A 13,271-nucleotide genomic window follows, 5' to 3' on the forward strand; every position below is an offset into this window, starting at 1 on the left:
ACAGTGGCAGGCCCACCCTCATTCCTAAGAGAGGTCTGTCCCTCTATCCCTACATCTGTCCGGTGCTAGGTCTGTCCAGCCACTCAGCCTGCCCTGTATCCTGGGAAAGGCAGAGGCATCCATACTTCCTGTCTAGAGGCAATCTGATTCATGCTTTCCACCTTAAGAAAAAATCAGGGAGAGATCAGATATGGAGGGAAGGAAAACCCTCAGGAGCTGGCAGAGTGAAAATGAAGACAGGTATAATATCCACAGAACACTGAGGCCTCTTTCTCTTGCCAAAAAAGAGATGCACCAGTGAGCATGTAAAAAAGTGCCAAATCTTCTGACGCGTTAGCGTGGAGTCGAACACCTCCATCCACTGTCTCCAAGCCTCTTCTCCCTACAGGCCGCCCCTATACATGAACAGGGTCTGACTTCACAAAGGCCAGGTCGATTTCCCTACAATTTTACATTGACAGTGTCAGAGCACATGACCAGCAGCTGGCTGCCATCATCCCAGAGCCCCAACTTATAACCAAGGCAAGGATAGACTAGGGTGGCCCACACAGCTCCGCTGCAAAGAGATTCAGGGTGAACCTCTCCCACCTTGTCTGCTCCATTCCATGGATCCCAAATCCATGGGTCAAGCAAAAATAGTTCTTACTGAAGAAGAATGAGCAAGTGGAATTCAAAATACCAAGCCTACCTCATGGTAAAAGGCTGCATTTCAAGACCACCAGAAAGAGAGATGTGAGGGATGCTGGATGCAGGGGTATTTGCTTGTGTTTATTTTGTCTTAATTTCACTTATATTTTTTAAACAGAAAACATATTCACAAGAAAGAAAATTTTAAATCTTTGAAAGTGGAAAATTTCCTTTCTAGTCCTGTCTCTAGCCACACTGTCCCTTCCTAATAGACAACCAATATTACAAACTTTCTGTAGCTTTATAAAGATATACTATCTAAACATGTACAAGCAGAAACAGATGTTCATTTTCCCTTTTTTTGCACATTTAGTAGAATATTATACACTGTTCTATGTTTTATATTTTTCACTTGACAATATACCCAAGAGATTACTCTAAATCACCATCTAAAGAACCTTCTCATTTTTTATGGTTGTATATTATTCCTTTATGAAGGTTAACACAAACTTATTTAACTGATGTTCAGGGTTGCTTGAAGTGACACCCAATAACAGATGATAATAATTTTTGTATAGTAAGCCTATAAAGGCTCTTTCCTGCCTCATCAAAGCATACAAAAGTTCAAAGAGCACATTCATAGCAAGAGAAAGATTAAGAATCTGTTTACCCTTGCCCTGGCCTGATGGCTCACTTGGTTGGAGCCCTACCCTGTATACCAAAAGGTTGCGGGTTGGATCCCCAGTCGGGGGGTGTACAGGATGAAACTGATCAACATTTCTCTCTCACATCAATGTTTCTCCCTCTTTTTTTCTCTCCCCCTTCATTTTTCTCTAAAATCAAATATATCCTTGGGTAAGGAATTTAAATAAAACAAGATTATAGAAGGATTAGTTCACCTTTGACAAAAAATTATTGTCCTAAGCTAGGTGTTCATGAAAAGGCAGAGTTGTAGACACTGTAGACACAGGTAGTCAGCCGAGGCTAGGGGCTTGTATAACAAAGATCACAGCTGCGTTCTCCACAGAGGCCAAATGTGCCACACACTCTGATTAACAAAAGGCCAGTTTTCACTCAAAGTAAAAATAAAATAAAAATCCAGCTCCCTGACAATATGCTGACTCCTGAGCATGTCTAGATTTCCAGTATTTGAAATGAGTCCACTGGAAAAAAAAATCTGCTATTGATATTAAACAGACTGTAAAAGACATAGATTTAAGTGCTGTTCCTTCTTTGGAAAAAGCCAGCTGCCTTCTCCATGTCACGGACACAAAATGTAGAGAGGGCCAGGGCAAAAACACAGGGACGTTGTTTGCCTCCATGACAGTGTCAAGGCAACTTGCACCATGTCACTTCTGCCACTCAGGGACAAATTGTGGAGCTTTTCTCCCCTCAACTGTGCTCAGCCCAAGACTAGGCATGAATGCCTGGACAGAGAACAGCTGAAAGGGTACCTGGGCAGTAGAGGAGTCCTATCTGCAGGGCTCAGAGCATTCCGCAAATCTGAGGCTGCTTTCAACCCAAGTCTTGTACACATCCTCCTATTTAGTAAGAAATTACCTCAACCATGTTCCACATGGGAGGCCACATAAAGACTTTGATCCTTAACATGGTGAAGTAACAAAGGAACCAAGTGTTGGCAGTAGCCTTATTCCCCATATATGCCTGAGTCCCAGGCTGGTCAAGCAAAGGCCAATGGGAGTGAAGGCTACTGAGGTGTGTCCCCACTGAGAACAAGTTCAGGTCACTTGGTTTTGATTGTAAACAGTTCAAATTCCATGAATGACAATCACTTGCCAATTAATTGTTGGAATGGAAGCCTACACCATCCTGGCCCAATGGTTACCTTTTAGGATCCTCTACCCAATGGCTTAGCTTGCAAAGACTTTTCCAGCCTCTTGGCTGTCATGATGACTCTCACCACAGAATGGATCAGGAGAGCAGAACAAATGTTCTCTGAACCAGTGACTCACCAGGAAGTCTGTTCATGTTGACGCCTTGAGCTGAGAGTCCTATTCCCATGTACCTTCAAAAGAGCACACACAAAAGTTTTGGTTAGCAAATGATTATACATTTCCTTTCTCCAATACTTCTTGGTAAAAGACAGAAAAACAGGAAGAGCAATGCTAGTGGTTCTTGGAGAAACTTTACATTTTGATGTTCCATGGAATTCATCTCAATGCCTTAAGCAGCTGAAGAAACAGGAGCTGTTACCTTATAACCAGGAGCCACTGACTTCAGTTTCAAAGGAGTTTCCTGAAACCATTGCTTCCAGTCCCATGGTTTCTGGCTCTAGCTCAGGCAGCAGAATCTATTCCCAAGAAGCGCCTAAAGTAAGTAGCTCAATTCTAATAAAGTGTTTTGCAGAGCAATGCAAAATCAATCCCACAGGGACAAGCCACTCTGCGGCAAGAACCAGGACATGGAAAAGGTACAGCCAGGCAGGATCTCTACAGGATCGTCAAGACCCCTCACACAAAGCTTCTTCTCTGGGCATCTCGAAACTCATTATTCTCATCCCTTACATTGCTCCAGGACTCCCCAACCATCCAAACTGTGAGGCTCCTGAGACCCACCTCTCACTCCTCCCACCCTAGATGCTTAAACAACTAAGCCACCCACAGCAAGGTGGGGCCCATGCTGGGAGCGAGCCTCTGCCAAAGATATCTCAGTGATTCAGTGACACTCAGGGGAGGCCAGGCCAAAAAAGGAAATGAACAGGTTTTTTTAGTCTAAATGTTTGTAGTGTACAAAGAAATAGTGAGGCATTTCCCCAAGAACTTAGAAATAAGAAAACCAAGTATCAACTTCTAGGAGTAAAATAGTAGAAACCCACACATGATGCCAGATATTAACCACATGTAAACGTCAACAGGTAGTTAAAGGAGCTCAGAATACCAAAAACACCAACCAAAAGAGGGCTAAGATATAACTTTATGGTTGCATAACAATGTGAATGTACTTAATGCCACTGAACTGTGCACTTACAAATAGCTAAAAAGGACAGAGCATTTAAGATCTTGCTTCCTGGCAACTGTTGGCAGTCTGGCTCAAATAAACTCACAAATAAAAATTTAAAAAATGGTTAAAATGGTAGATTTTATCTTATGTATATTTTACCAAAATAAAAAATGTTTTTTAAAGCAGTGACATAGGTTCTCTTTTTTTGACCATTTTCAAGTGGCTGTACATTTACATATTATTTTTTAAGGTTTTTTTTTTTTTTTTTTAAAGATTTACTTATTTACTTTTAGAGAGAGGGGAAGGGAGGGAGAAAGAAAGGGAGAGAATCATGAATGTGTGGTTGCCTCTCACACGCCCCCAACTGGGGACCTGACCTGCAACCCAGGCATGTGTCCTGACTGGGAATCAAACTGGTGACCTTTTGGTTCGCAGGCAGGCACTCAATCCACTGAGAAAGACCAACCAGGGCTTTAAGTTCCCTCTCAATCCACAATGGGTAACGTGAGTAGTGCTTTGCTAAGTTCTAGACCAATGCAGTCCCAGCTCTCCAATAAGCTGCCAGGAATGAAGTAAACAATAAGACGAGGGCATAACAAAAGCCCCAAACCCGAGAATGTTCTCCAGGACACATACAGTAGTACCTCTGCATCTGTTGAAAATAAATGGGTTGTTGGGAGCTGTTCAGTCCTTGCTAAAGTTGACTAATTCAGTAAAAACAGGTGTGATCACTTTCTCTTTCTGGACCCTTGCAGTCATTCACCAATTCCACAAAAATCCTCTGTGCCCAGTATGGTGCTGGGGACACAATGGTGGAGCTTGGATTCAGCTCCTGCTCTCTAATGATTTCCAGTGTATAGTCAGGGGCAGGCCAGAGAATCAGGGCATACTGACCTGGGGATTCCCAGAGGAAGTGAAGGCTAAGCCAAAACCTGGTAAAGGAGATGAGAGAGGAAAAAAGAGTGTGTTCTGTGCAGAAGCAGAAGAATGTGCTGAGGCACAGAGGCAAGAAAGCAGCCCCATGGTCGAGGAACTGAGAGAGTTCAGTGTAGATGGGTCACAGTTTGGGCAGACCTAAAAGGAGCCAAAGCTGAAGCAGGAAACAGAGACTATTCATAGCCAGCCTACATACTAGCTTGAGGAGTTAGAACTTCATAGGAGATCAATGGGAAGCTACAGAAATAGTTTAGAAAGGATGCAGCTGATCAAATAGCTGATATTTGGAAAATGGATTGAAGAGGCAAAACTGGAGGCTACCAAAGTCATCCAGCGGAAGATGATAGGGTTAGACAAGGCCAGGGGCAGTGCAGATGAAGAGACATGGAAAGAACCAAGTACCCTTTAGAACAAGGTGAACTTAATGTGTCAAGGAAAAGCTGCCCAGGACACTGTCCAACGCAATCAGTCACCAAAGAAGGGGCAATTCTCTGAAACTCACATGGAAACTGCAGCCCAAGTGCTTAGCTAGTCAGCTGATAAGCAGGAGCCTGTCTCTGGCTCTGCTCTGTCCATGGCATTTTATACTATGCACAAACATCTGAACAAGATACACACCTGAATCGCAGCAAATACATCAGACAAACCCACATTCAAATCTAACCTCTGCCTCTGAGTTAATCATGCTCAGAAGCGAATGTCACATGGCTTAGCCCAGAGAGCCCTCAGTGCAGCCACTGAACAGGACCAGACAAAGGAGCACCTGGGCACCGAGACGGGAGGACTGCTGGTGGATGACCGGACAACCCTGGCTACTAGTGAAGGACTGCCCATTAGTGCATACACTGGAAGCTCTTCTAGCACCAGACTCTGATAAAGGAAAGTAAGCCATTCTCAAAGGCCTGGATCTTGGGACATCTAATGCCTGTTTACTTGGAACTGCAGAGATGAAAGGAGATGAGCATTTGCTTCCTTCTTGGTAACAGGTCAGGTGGTACTAAGGAACACTAACCTAATATACAGGCTGCCTTGGACCCCTGGGAGTGAGACAAAAGGGCTCTCGCCCCCAAGCAGGTGACTGGAATAGACAGAGCTAAGCTCCCCTACACTTCACATCTCCACCAGGGCTCTCTTTTCAAGCAGCAGGATATATCTGAGGAGCTTGGGGAGAAAATAATTTACCCCCTCACAAAATACAGCAAAATGGAGAAGACATACCATTTAACAGAGAGGTGATACAGCAAGTAAGTGTAGAGGGACATCAAATGAGCTCTTCATGGCAGTGAGGTCATGAGTTGGCCTCCACCTTATCAATTTCTACCTTTCACTGCCAAAACCACAATGCAAAGCTGGTGCTAGAAGAGTGACTGTGCCTCTCTGTTGGGCCCCAGAGAGAAGAGGGCAGCAAGAAGGTGCTGTTCAGGCCACGCTGGTTTGCGATCCTCCAGAGAGCAGGACGAAAGAGGAACAGCAGTCGCAGCAAAGGCCCTTGGCTAACTCAAGAGCCAGGTCCACCGAGGCTCTGACTACCCACTGCAGGCAGCAGGGCTGAACTGGGGCCCTGGAGAAGAACCTACCTTGACAATGAACTGGTGGCTTCTATGCTACCTGCCACCCTCCTCTGCTGACGCTCCCACAAAAGCAACTGTCTGCTGAAACCATGGTAGTCATGCGGAGAGATGCAAGCACCCTCATCAGCTTGGAGTCTTCTTTTTTTCTCTTTGGTTTTCCAGATTTTCTAAATTAATAGAAATTACTTTGATAGTCATAGAAAAAGTCATTTCAAGAGCCAGCTGATGGCCACATGCTGAGGTTGTTGGCTCTCACCCATTTCAGAGCCAAAAGGACAAACTGGGGTACTTGGTCTTCATGGTCAGTTCATCAGGACATCCAGTTCCCTGAGTCTTGACAGGAGGGCAGAAGAGCACATCTTCAGAAGCAGCAAGAAACAGTCAAAATCCCTGCTTGGCCCTGACAGGCATGGCTCTGTTGGTTTGGTTGCTCACACAAAGCAAAAGGCTGCTGGTTCAAATTTTGGTGATGGTATATGCCTGGCTTGTGGGCCTGGTCCCTGGTTGGGGTGCAAGAGGAAAGTGACCGATGTTTCTCTCACACATCAATGTTTCTTTCCCTGTTTTTCTCTCTCTCTTCCCGTCTCTCAAAAATATATAAATAAAATCTTTTTTTAAAAAAATCCTGCCCTGGGGACTTCCGGCCAAGATGAAGGCATAGCTAGACATGCTGCGTCTCCCTTCATACCTAAAAAGGAATACATTTATCTCAAAACTATACAAAACAACCACAAGCTCCAGAAAATCGAACTGAAGGAAAGTCCAATAAAGAAATAAAGAAGAAATACTCATCCAGACAGGTAGAAGGGGCGGAGCTGGGGTGGAGAGGACATGATGTGGCAGCGGTGTTGGTGGCAGAGGCGCAGTGGCTGGGGCCAACCAATGGGAAATGCAATCGCACATTATAAAAGTTGGGAGGGACACCCGGGGAACAATCCCAGCCTCAGACCAGACTGTGCAGTTCATAGTTCCAGAGCCGGGGAAATAAAAACCACATTGCTTCTGACTGTGAAAAACGAAGGTGGTTAGAGTGGCGGAAGAAACTGCCCGTCCCTTAGCAGAGTCCGCTTATTTAGTGGAAAAGGGGCGAGTGCTGAGCAAGCTGCATTGTTACCTCTCAGGTCCCTCCCCCACGTACAGCACTACAGGGTGGTGAAACGGGTCATCCTCTGTCTGCACTGATGAATACTTAAGGCTCTGCCCTTTACAACGTAACAGGTGCGACAGCTCTACTTAACACACAGAGGCAAACACAGGAGCCTGTCAAGTTGAGGAAGCAGAGAAGTATGGCCCAAAGGAGGGTGCCGATCAAGGTTCCAGGGAGAGAACTGAGCGACAAGGAGACAGCCAACCTAACAGATGCAGAGTTCAAAATACTGGTAATAGCAATGCTCACAGACCTGACAGACAAGATTAAGCACGACAAACACATAAGGGAAGAAATGAAGGCTATGCTAAGTGAAATGAAGGAAAATCCACACGAAACCAGTGGTAAAGGGAAGAAAACTAGGGTTCAAATCAATGATTTGGCACATAAGGAAGAACTAACAGTCAACCAGTACAGAATGAAGAAACAAAAATTGAAAAAAATGAGGAGAGGCTTAAGAACCTCTGGGACAACTTTAAACGCACCAACATCTGAATCATAGAGGTGCCAGAAGGAAAGGAAGAGCAAGAAACTGAAAACTTATGTGAAAAAAAATAATTAAAGAAAACTCCCCAAATTTGGCAAAGAAAATACATACAAGTCCAGGAAGCACAGAGTCCCAAACAAGCTAGACCCAAAGAGGACCACACCAAGACACATCATCATTAAAATGCCAAAGGTTCAAGATAAAGAATCTTAAAAGAAGCAAGAGAAAAAAAAGAGAGTTACTTACAAAGGGGTCCCTATAAGACTATTAGCTGATTTCTCAAAAGAAACTTTGCAGACAAGAAGGGACTGGCAAGAAGTATTCAAAGTGATGGTGAGCAAGGACCTACAATCAAGATTCCATTATTCAGCACAGCTATCATTAAGAATGGAAGGGCAGATAAAGTGCTTCCCAGACAAGGTAAAGATAAAGGAGTTCATCATCATCAAGCCCTTATTATATGAAATGTTAAAGGGACTTATTTAAGAAAAAGAGAATCAAAACTATGAACATTAAAATGACAACAAACTCAACAGAATCTAAAATAAAATAAAATAAGCAGACAACCAGAATAGGAACAGAATCATAGGTATGGGGATCATTTGGAGGGTTATCAGCTGGGAGAAGGAAGGGGGAGAAATGGAGAAATGGTGCAGAGATTAAGAAGCATAACTGGTTGGTACAAAATAGACAGGGGGAAGTTAAGAATAATATAGGAAAGGGTGAAGCCAAAGAACTTATATGACATGAACTAAGGGGGGTGGGATTGCTGGAGGGAGGGGGGGTACTTGGCAGAGGGGAGCAAAGGGGAAAGAAATTGGGGCCAATGTAACAGCATAACCAATTAAATATGCTTAAAAAAATAAAAATCCTGCCCTTCCTGGTGTGGCTCCATGGGTTGAGCAATGGCCTGTGAACCAAAAGATTGCCGGTTCAATTCCCAGTCAGGGCACATGCCTGAGTTGTGGGCCAGGTCCCCAGTTGGGGGCGTTCGAGAGGCAATCAATGATGTTTTTCTCGCACATCGATGTTTCTCTCTTTTTCTCCCTCCGTTCCCCTAGCTCTAAAAATAAACGAATGAAATCTTAAAGAAAAAAAATAAATTTAAAAAAATCCTTGCTCAGCAGAGGAGCTGGAGCTCCAATTCACATGGCACCTGGAGCATCCCAGGTATGACCCAGAGTACACACTCTGGGAACCCTGCTGCAATGACACAGGACCAACACATCTCCAATTGACTAGAATTCTTCCACAATCCAGGTAGGCCTGGTGGTAGACAAAGGACAGGACCTTAGAAACTGGACCTCTCACACCCTCCGGAGACACACAACAAGGCCTATGGATAGGAGACCAACCCTTTGCTATGCGTAATCCCCCACCCAGTCCTAAGAGATAGCTTGGAGCATTCCACAAAGGAAGTCTTTGGCAACAGTCTGATTTCCCTTCTGCCTCCTAAAGAGAAGCACCTAAAGAGTTTTAAAATGACAGCAATATTTTACAACAGGGGTCCAGAGACAACACCCCAAACTTGAAGCCTTGTCTCAGACGCTCCAGCCTAGTTCAGTTCTGTGGGTCTTGGATTTCACCCCACATCTCAGATTCCCTATCAGAAGAGGAAAGATTGGACTAACAGGCTCCTAAACTCCCTCTCAGCTCTTACCTAGAGACTTCAATTCTTGGCAGAATAATGTCTGTGTACTGTTGCTAATGTGCTATATATACCTAGGTCCCAGCCTAAGATGGGGTAGAACCTGCAACAGCAATCAAAGTCACTACAAAGACATTAAAAGAAAAGAAAATTACAGAACAATACTGTCTTAGGAATACAGATGCAAAAATCCTCAATAAAACAGTAGCAAACAAAATACGATAACATATTAAAAGGGTTACACACCACAACCAAGTGGAATTTATCCCAGGAAAGCAAGAGCAGTTCAACATAAGAAAATCAATCAATATAATAAGCCACATTAATAGAATAAGTGAAAGAAATCCACATGATCATCTAAATGGAAACAGAAAAAGCACGTGACAAAATCCCACATCCCTTCATGACAAAAACACTCAAAAGACTAGGAATGAAAGGGAACTTCCTCAACCTGATAAAGGACATTTATGAAAAACCCACAGCTTACAATTTCAATGGTGAAAGACTGGAAGCTTTTCCCCTAAAATCAGAAACAAGACAAGGATGACCACCTTTCACCACTGATAATCAACACCATACTGGAAGTTCTAGCCAGAACAATTAGACAAAAAAAGAAAAAGGCATCAAAATTGAAAGGAATATGTAAAATTATCTCTATTTGCAGATGACATGATTCTATATATAGAAGATTCCAAAGAATACAGAAAGAGACTATGAGAGCTAATATACAAATTCAGCAGTTACAGGATACAACATTAACATACAAAAAGCAATCGTGTTTCTTTCTATACACTAACACTGAACAATCTAAAAATGAAATTTAAAAAAATAATTCTATTTATAATAGTATTAAAAATACTTAGGAATAAATTTAACCAAGGAAGCAAAAGGCTTGTACACTAAAAAGTATAAAATATTGTTAAAAGAAATTAAAGAAGTCACAAATAAATGGAACACTATCCCATGTTCATGGATTGAAAAAGTTAATATTATTAATATAGAAAATATTGTTAATACTTTTCAAATTGATCTACAGGTTGAACACAATCCCTACCAAAATTCCAACAGTCTTTTTTGCAGAAATGGAAAAGTGGAGCCTCAAAATCACATGAACTGGCAAGGGACCCCAAGTAGCTAAAACAATCTTGAAAAAAAAGTTGAAGGAGTCACACTTCCTGATCTCAGAACTTACTATAAAGTTATAGTAATCAAAACAGTATGGTACTGGCATACAGACCAATGGAAGAGAATTAAAAATCCATAAATAAACCCATATAACTATGGCCAAATTACTTTTGACAAGGACACCAAGTCCATTCAATGAGGAAAGAATAGTCTCTTCCACAGCTGGTGCTGGAACAACTGGATGTCCACATGCAAAAGAATTAAGCTGGACTCCCTATTTCCTACCACATATATAAATTATTAACTTAAAAGGAATCAATGACCTAAATGTAAGAGCTAAAACCATAAAACTCTTAGAAGAAACAGGGGAAAAGCTTCATGACCTTGGATTTGGCAATGTATACCTAAATGTATACCTAAAAAGATATAACACCAAAAGCATGAGCAACAAAAGAAAAAATAAATTGAACTTCATCAAAATTAGAACTTTTATGCATCAAAGGACATTATCAAGAAAGTAAACAGATAACCTACAGAATGGGAGAAAAATAATTGCAATTCATATATCTGATAAGGGTTTAAGATCCAACATATATAAAAAATTCCTCCCCTGGCTGGTGTGGCTCAGTGGATTGAGTGTTGGCCACAAACTGAAAGGTCACTGGTTCGATTTCCAGTCAGGGCACATGCCTGGGTTGTGGGCCAGGTCCCCAGCCCAGGGTGTGCCAAGAGGCAACCAGTTGATATTTCTCTTACACATTGATGTTTCTCTTCCTTTCTTTTTCCCTCCCTCCCATCTCTCTAAAAATAAATAAAATCCCAATTATAGAATAGGCAAAGGATTCTCCATAGAAGATACACAAATAGACAACAAGCACATGAAAAGATGCTCAAGATCACTAGTCATTAGGAACTGGAAACCAACACCACAATGAGGGATTACTTCACATCTAGGGTGACTACAATAAAAAAACAAAAAGTATTGGCAAGGATGTGGAGAAAATGGAATCCTGGTACATAGCTGGTGGAGATGTAAAGTGGTGTAGCTGCTATGGAAAACAGGTGGCTTCTCAAAACGTTAAACACAGAACAATCCAGCAATTCCACTCTTAAGTGTACACCCAAAAGGATAGAAAAGAGGGCCCTGGCTGCTGCGGATCAATGGATTGGGAGTGATTCTGAAAATTAGAAGTTGCCAGTTCAATTCCCAGTCAAGGGACATTCCTGGGTTGCAGGCCAGGTTCCCAGTTGCAGGAGTATGAAAGGCAACTGATAGATAGATATTTCTCTCGCACATGGATGTTTCTCTTCCTCTCTTTCTCCCCCTTCCCCCTATTTCTAAATAAATAAATAAAAATTAAAAAAACAAAAATAAATAGAAAAGAGGGACTCAAACGGATACTGGTATGGCAATGTTCATCACACCATTATTCTCAAGAGCCAGATATGGCAAAAACCCAAGTGTCAATCGACAGATGAATGTATGAACAAAATGTGGTATATACATACTGCCATAAAAGGAAAGAAATTCTAATACAAGCCACAATATCAATAAAACCTTGAAAACTTTACACTGAGTAAAATAAAAGGCCAGACATAAAAGGACAAATATTGTTTGACTGAACTTATATGAATTATATCTAGGTAAATTCACAGAGACAGAAAATAGAGAAAAGGTTACCAGGGGTTGAGAGGAGGGGGGAATGGGGAGTTATTGCTTAATGGGTACAGAGTTTCTGTTTAGAGTGATGGAAAAGTTTTGGAAATAGATAGTGGTGATGGTTGCACAACACTGTGAATGTAATTAATACCATTGAATGAACCACTTAAAAATAGTTAAAATGGAATATTGTATGTTACATATATTTTACCATACACACAAAGAGACACCAAGAACACCCCTTTGGCTCTGCATGTCAACATGAACCTCATCTGGCTTTTCCAGATGAGACAAGCAGGCCTTGGCACAGAGCACAGTGGAAAGCATCAGAGTATTCTGGCCTCACATCAGGGCCAGAAAAAAAAAAAAAAAAAAAAAAACGTCCCTCACTGCAAGTACACAGCAGTTGACAAAAGTGAAAAACAAAGACCTAACTCTTTCTACTCTCTATCAATTTCTTAGTGGGACAGTGGATTTTATGGGCTGGCAAGCCCATAGGTACTTTTAATAAATGTTATATAAGGTATACGAACTAATGACTATGGGACTTAATCATTTTAAATTTAAGCTCTGTCAACTGGATATCTCCAGGCCCACAGAGCTCTGGTAGGGAGTGACAAAGAGATAAGAGCCAAGCTCTCCAGCCTCAGGGCTGGTGGCTTTTGGGGGCTGCTGGCAGGTACCAGTTCTGCTGCCATTGTTTGGTGAAAGGGCCAGTCACCAATGCCCCTGCCCCCTGCTCCAGACCCCCAAGGAGTTACTGGAATCTCACCTGACAGTTTCATCTTGACATCTAACACCTTAGCCACAGCTCAGCAAGCTGGCAATCTTGTTCCTATCAGAACTTGCCCCAGATAAAGAAATCAACAGCCTCCGAAAAGGAGATCTCTGGGACCGTGGTTACAAAATGCTCCCTGGGAGACATTTCAGGTAAAATACCAACTGACATTTAGGTCTGAAATGAGGGCTAATATTTGATGCTGAGAGTTGTTTTATTTCATAGTCTGATGGGGCTGCTTAAAGCCACAGCCCACAGCACTGGCTACTGTGTGCAAGCTGTTCCTCCAGCAGCCATACCCCACCCGACTCTTCTGCCAAGAAGCCACCAG

General features: G+C 42.5%; 1 protein-coding gene across 3 annotated transcripts in view; it reads right to left on the reverse strand.

Moving 5' to 3' along the window:
- RANBP10 (RAN binding protein 10) overlaps nucleotides 1–13,271 on the reverse strand; it is a 58,490-nt gene that overhangs the window by 37,324 nt on the left and 7,895 nt on the right. For 2 of the 3 annotated variants that reach the window (XM_090260952.1, XM_090260954.1), the window contains exon 3: nucleotides 2,601–2,653. In XM_090260952.1, the coding sequence (XP_090117078.1) occupies nucleotides 2,601–2,653 (53 nt within the window). Of the gene's footprint in view, nucleotides 1–2,600; nucleotides 2,654–6,101; nucleotides 6,139–13,271 lie in introns of those variants that run through there. The other variant, XM_090260953.1, reaches the window with a different exon arrangement.

The sequence above is a fragment of the Furipterus horrens genome, unplaced genomic scaffold (genome assembly GCF_987537825.1).
Source record: "Furipterus horrens unplaced genomic scaffold, mFurHor1.1.pri manual_scaffold_13, whole genome shotgun sequence".
NCBI classification, from domain to species: domain Eukaryota; kingdom Metazoa; phylum Chordata; class Mammalia; order Chiroptera; family Furipteridae; genus Furipterus; species Furipterus horrens.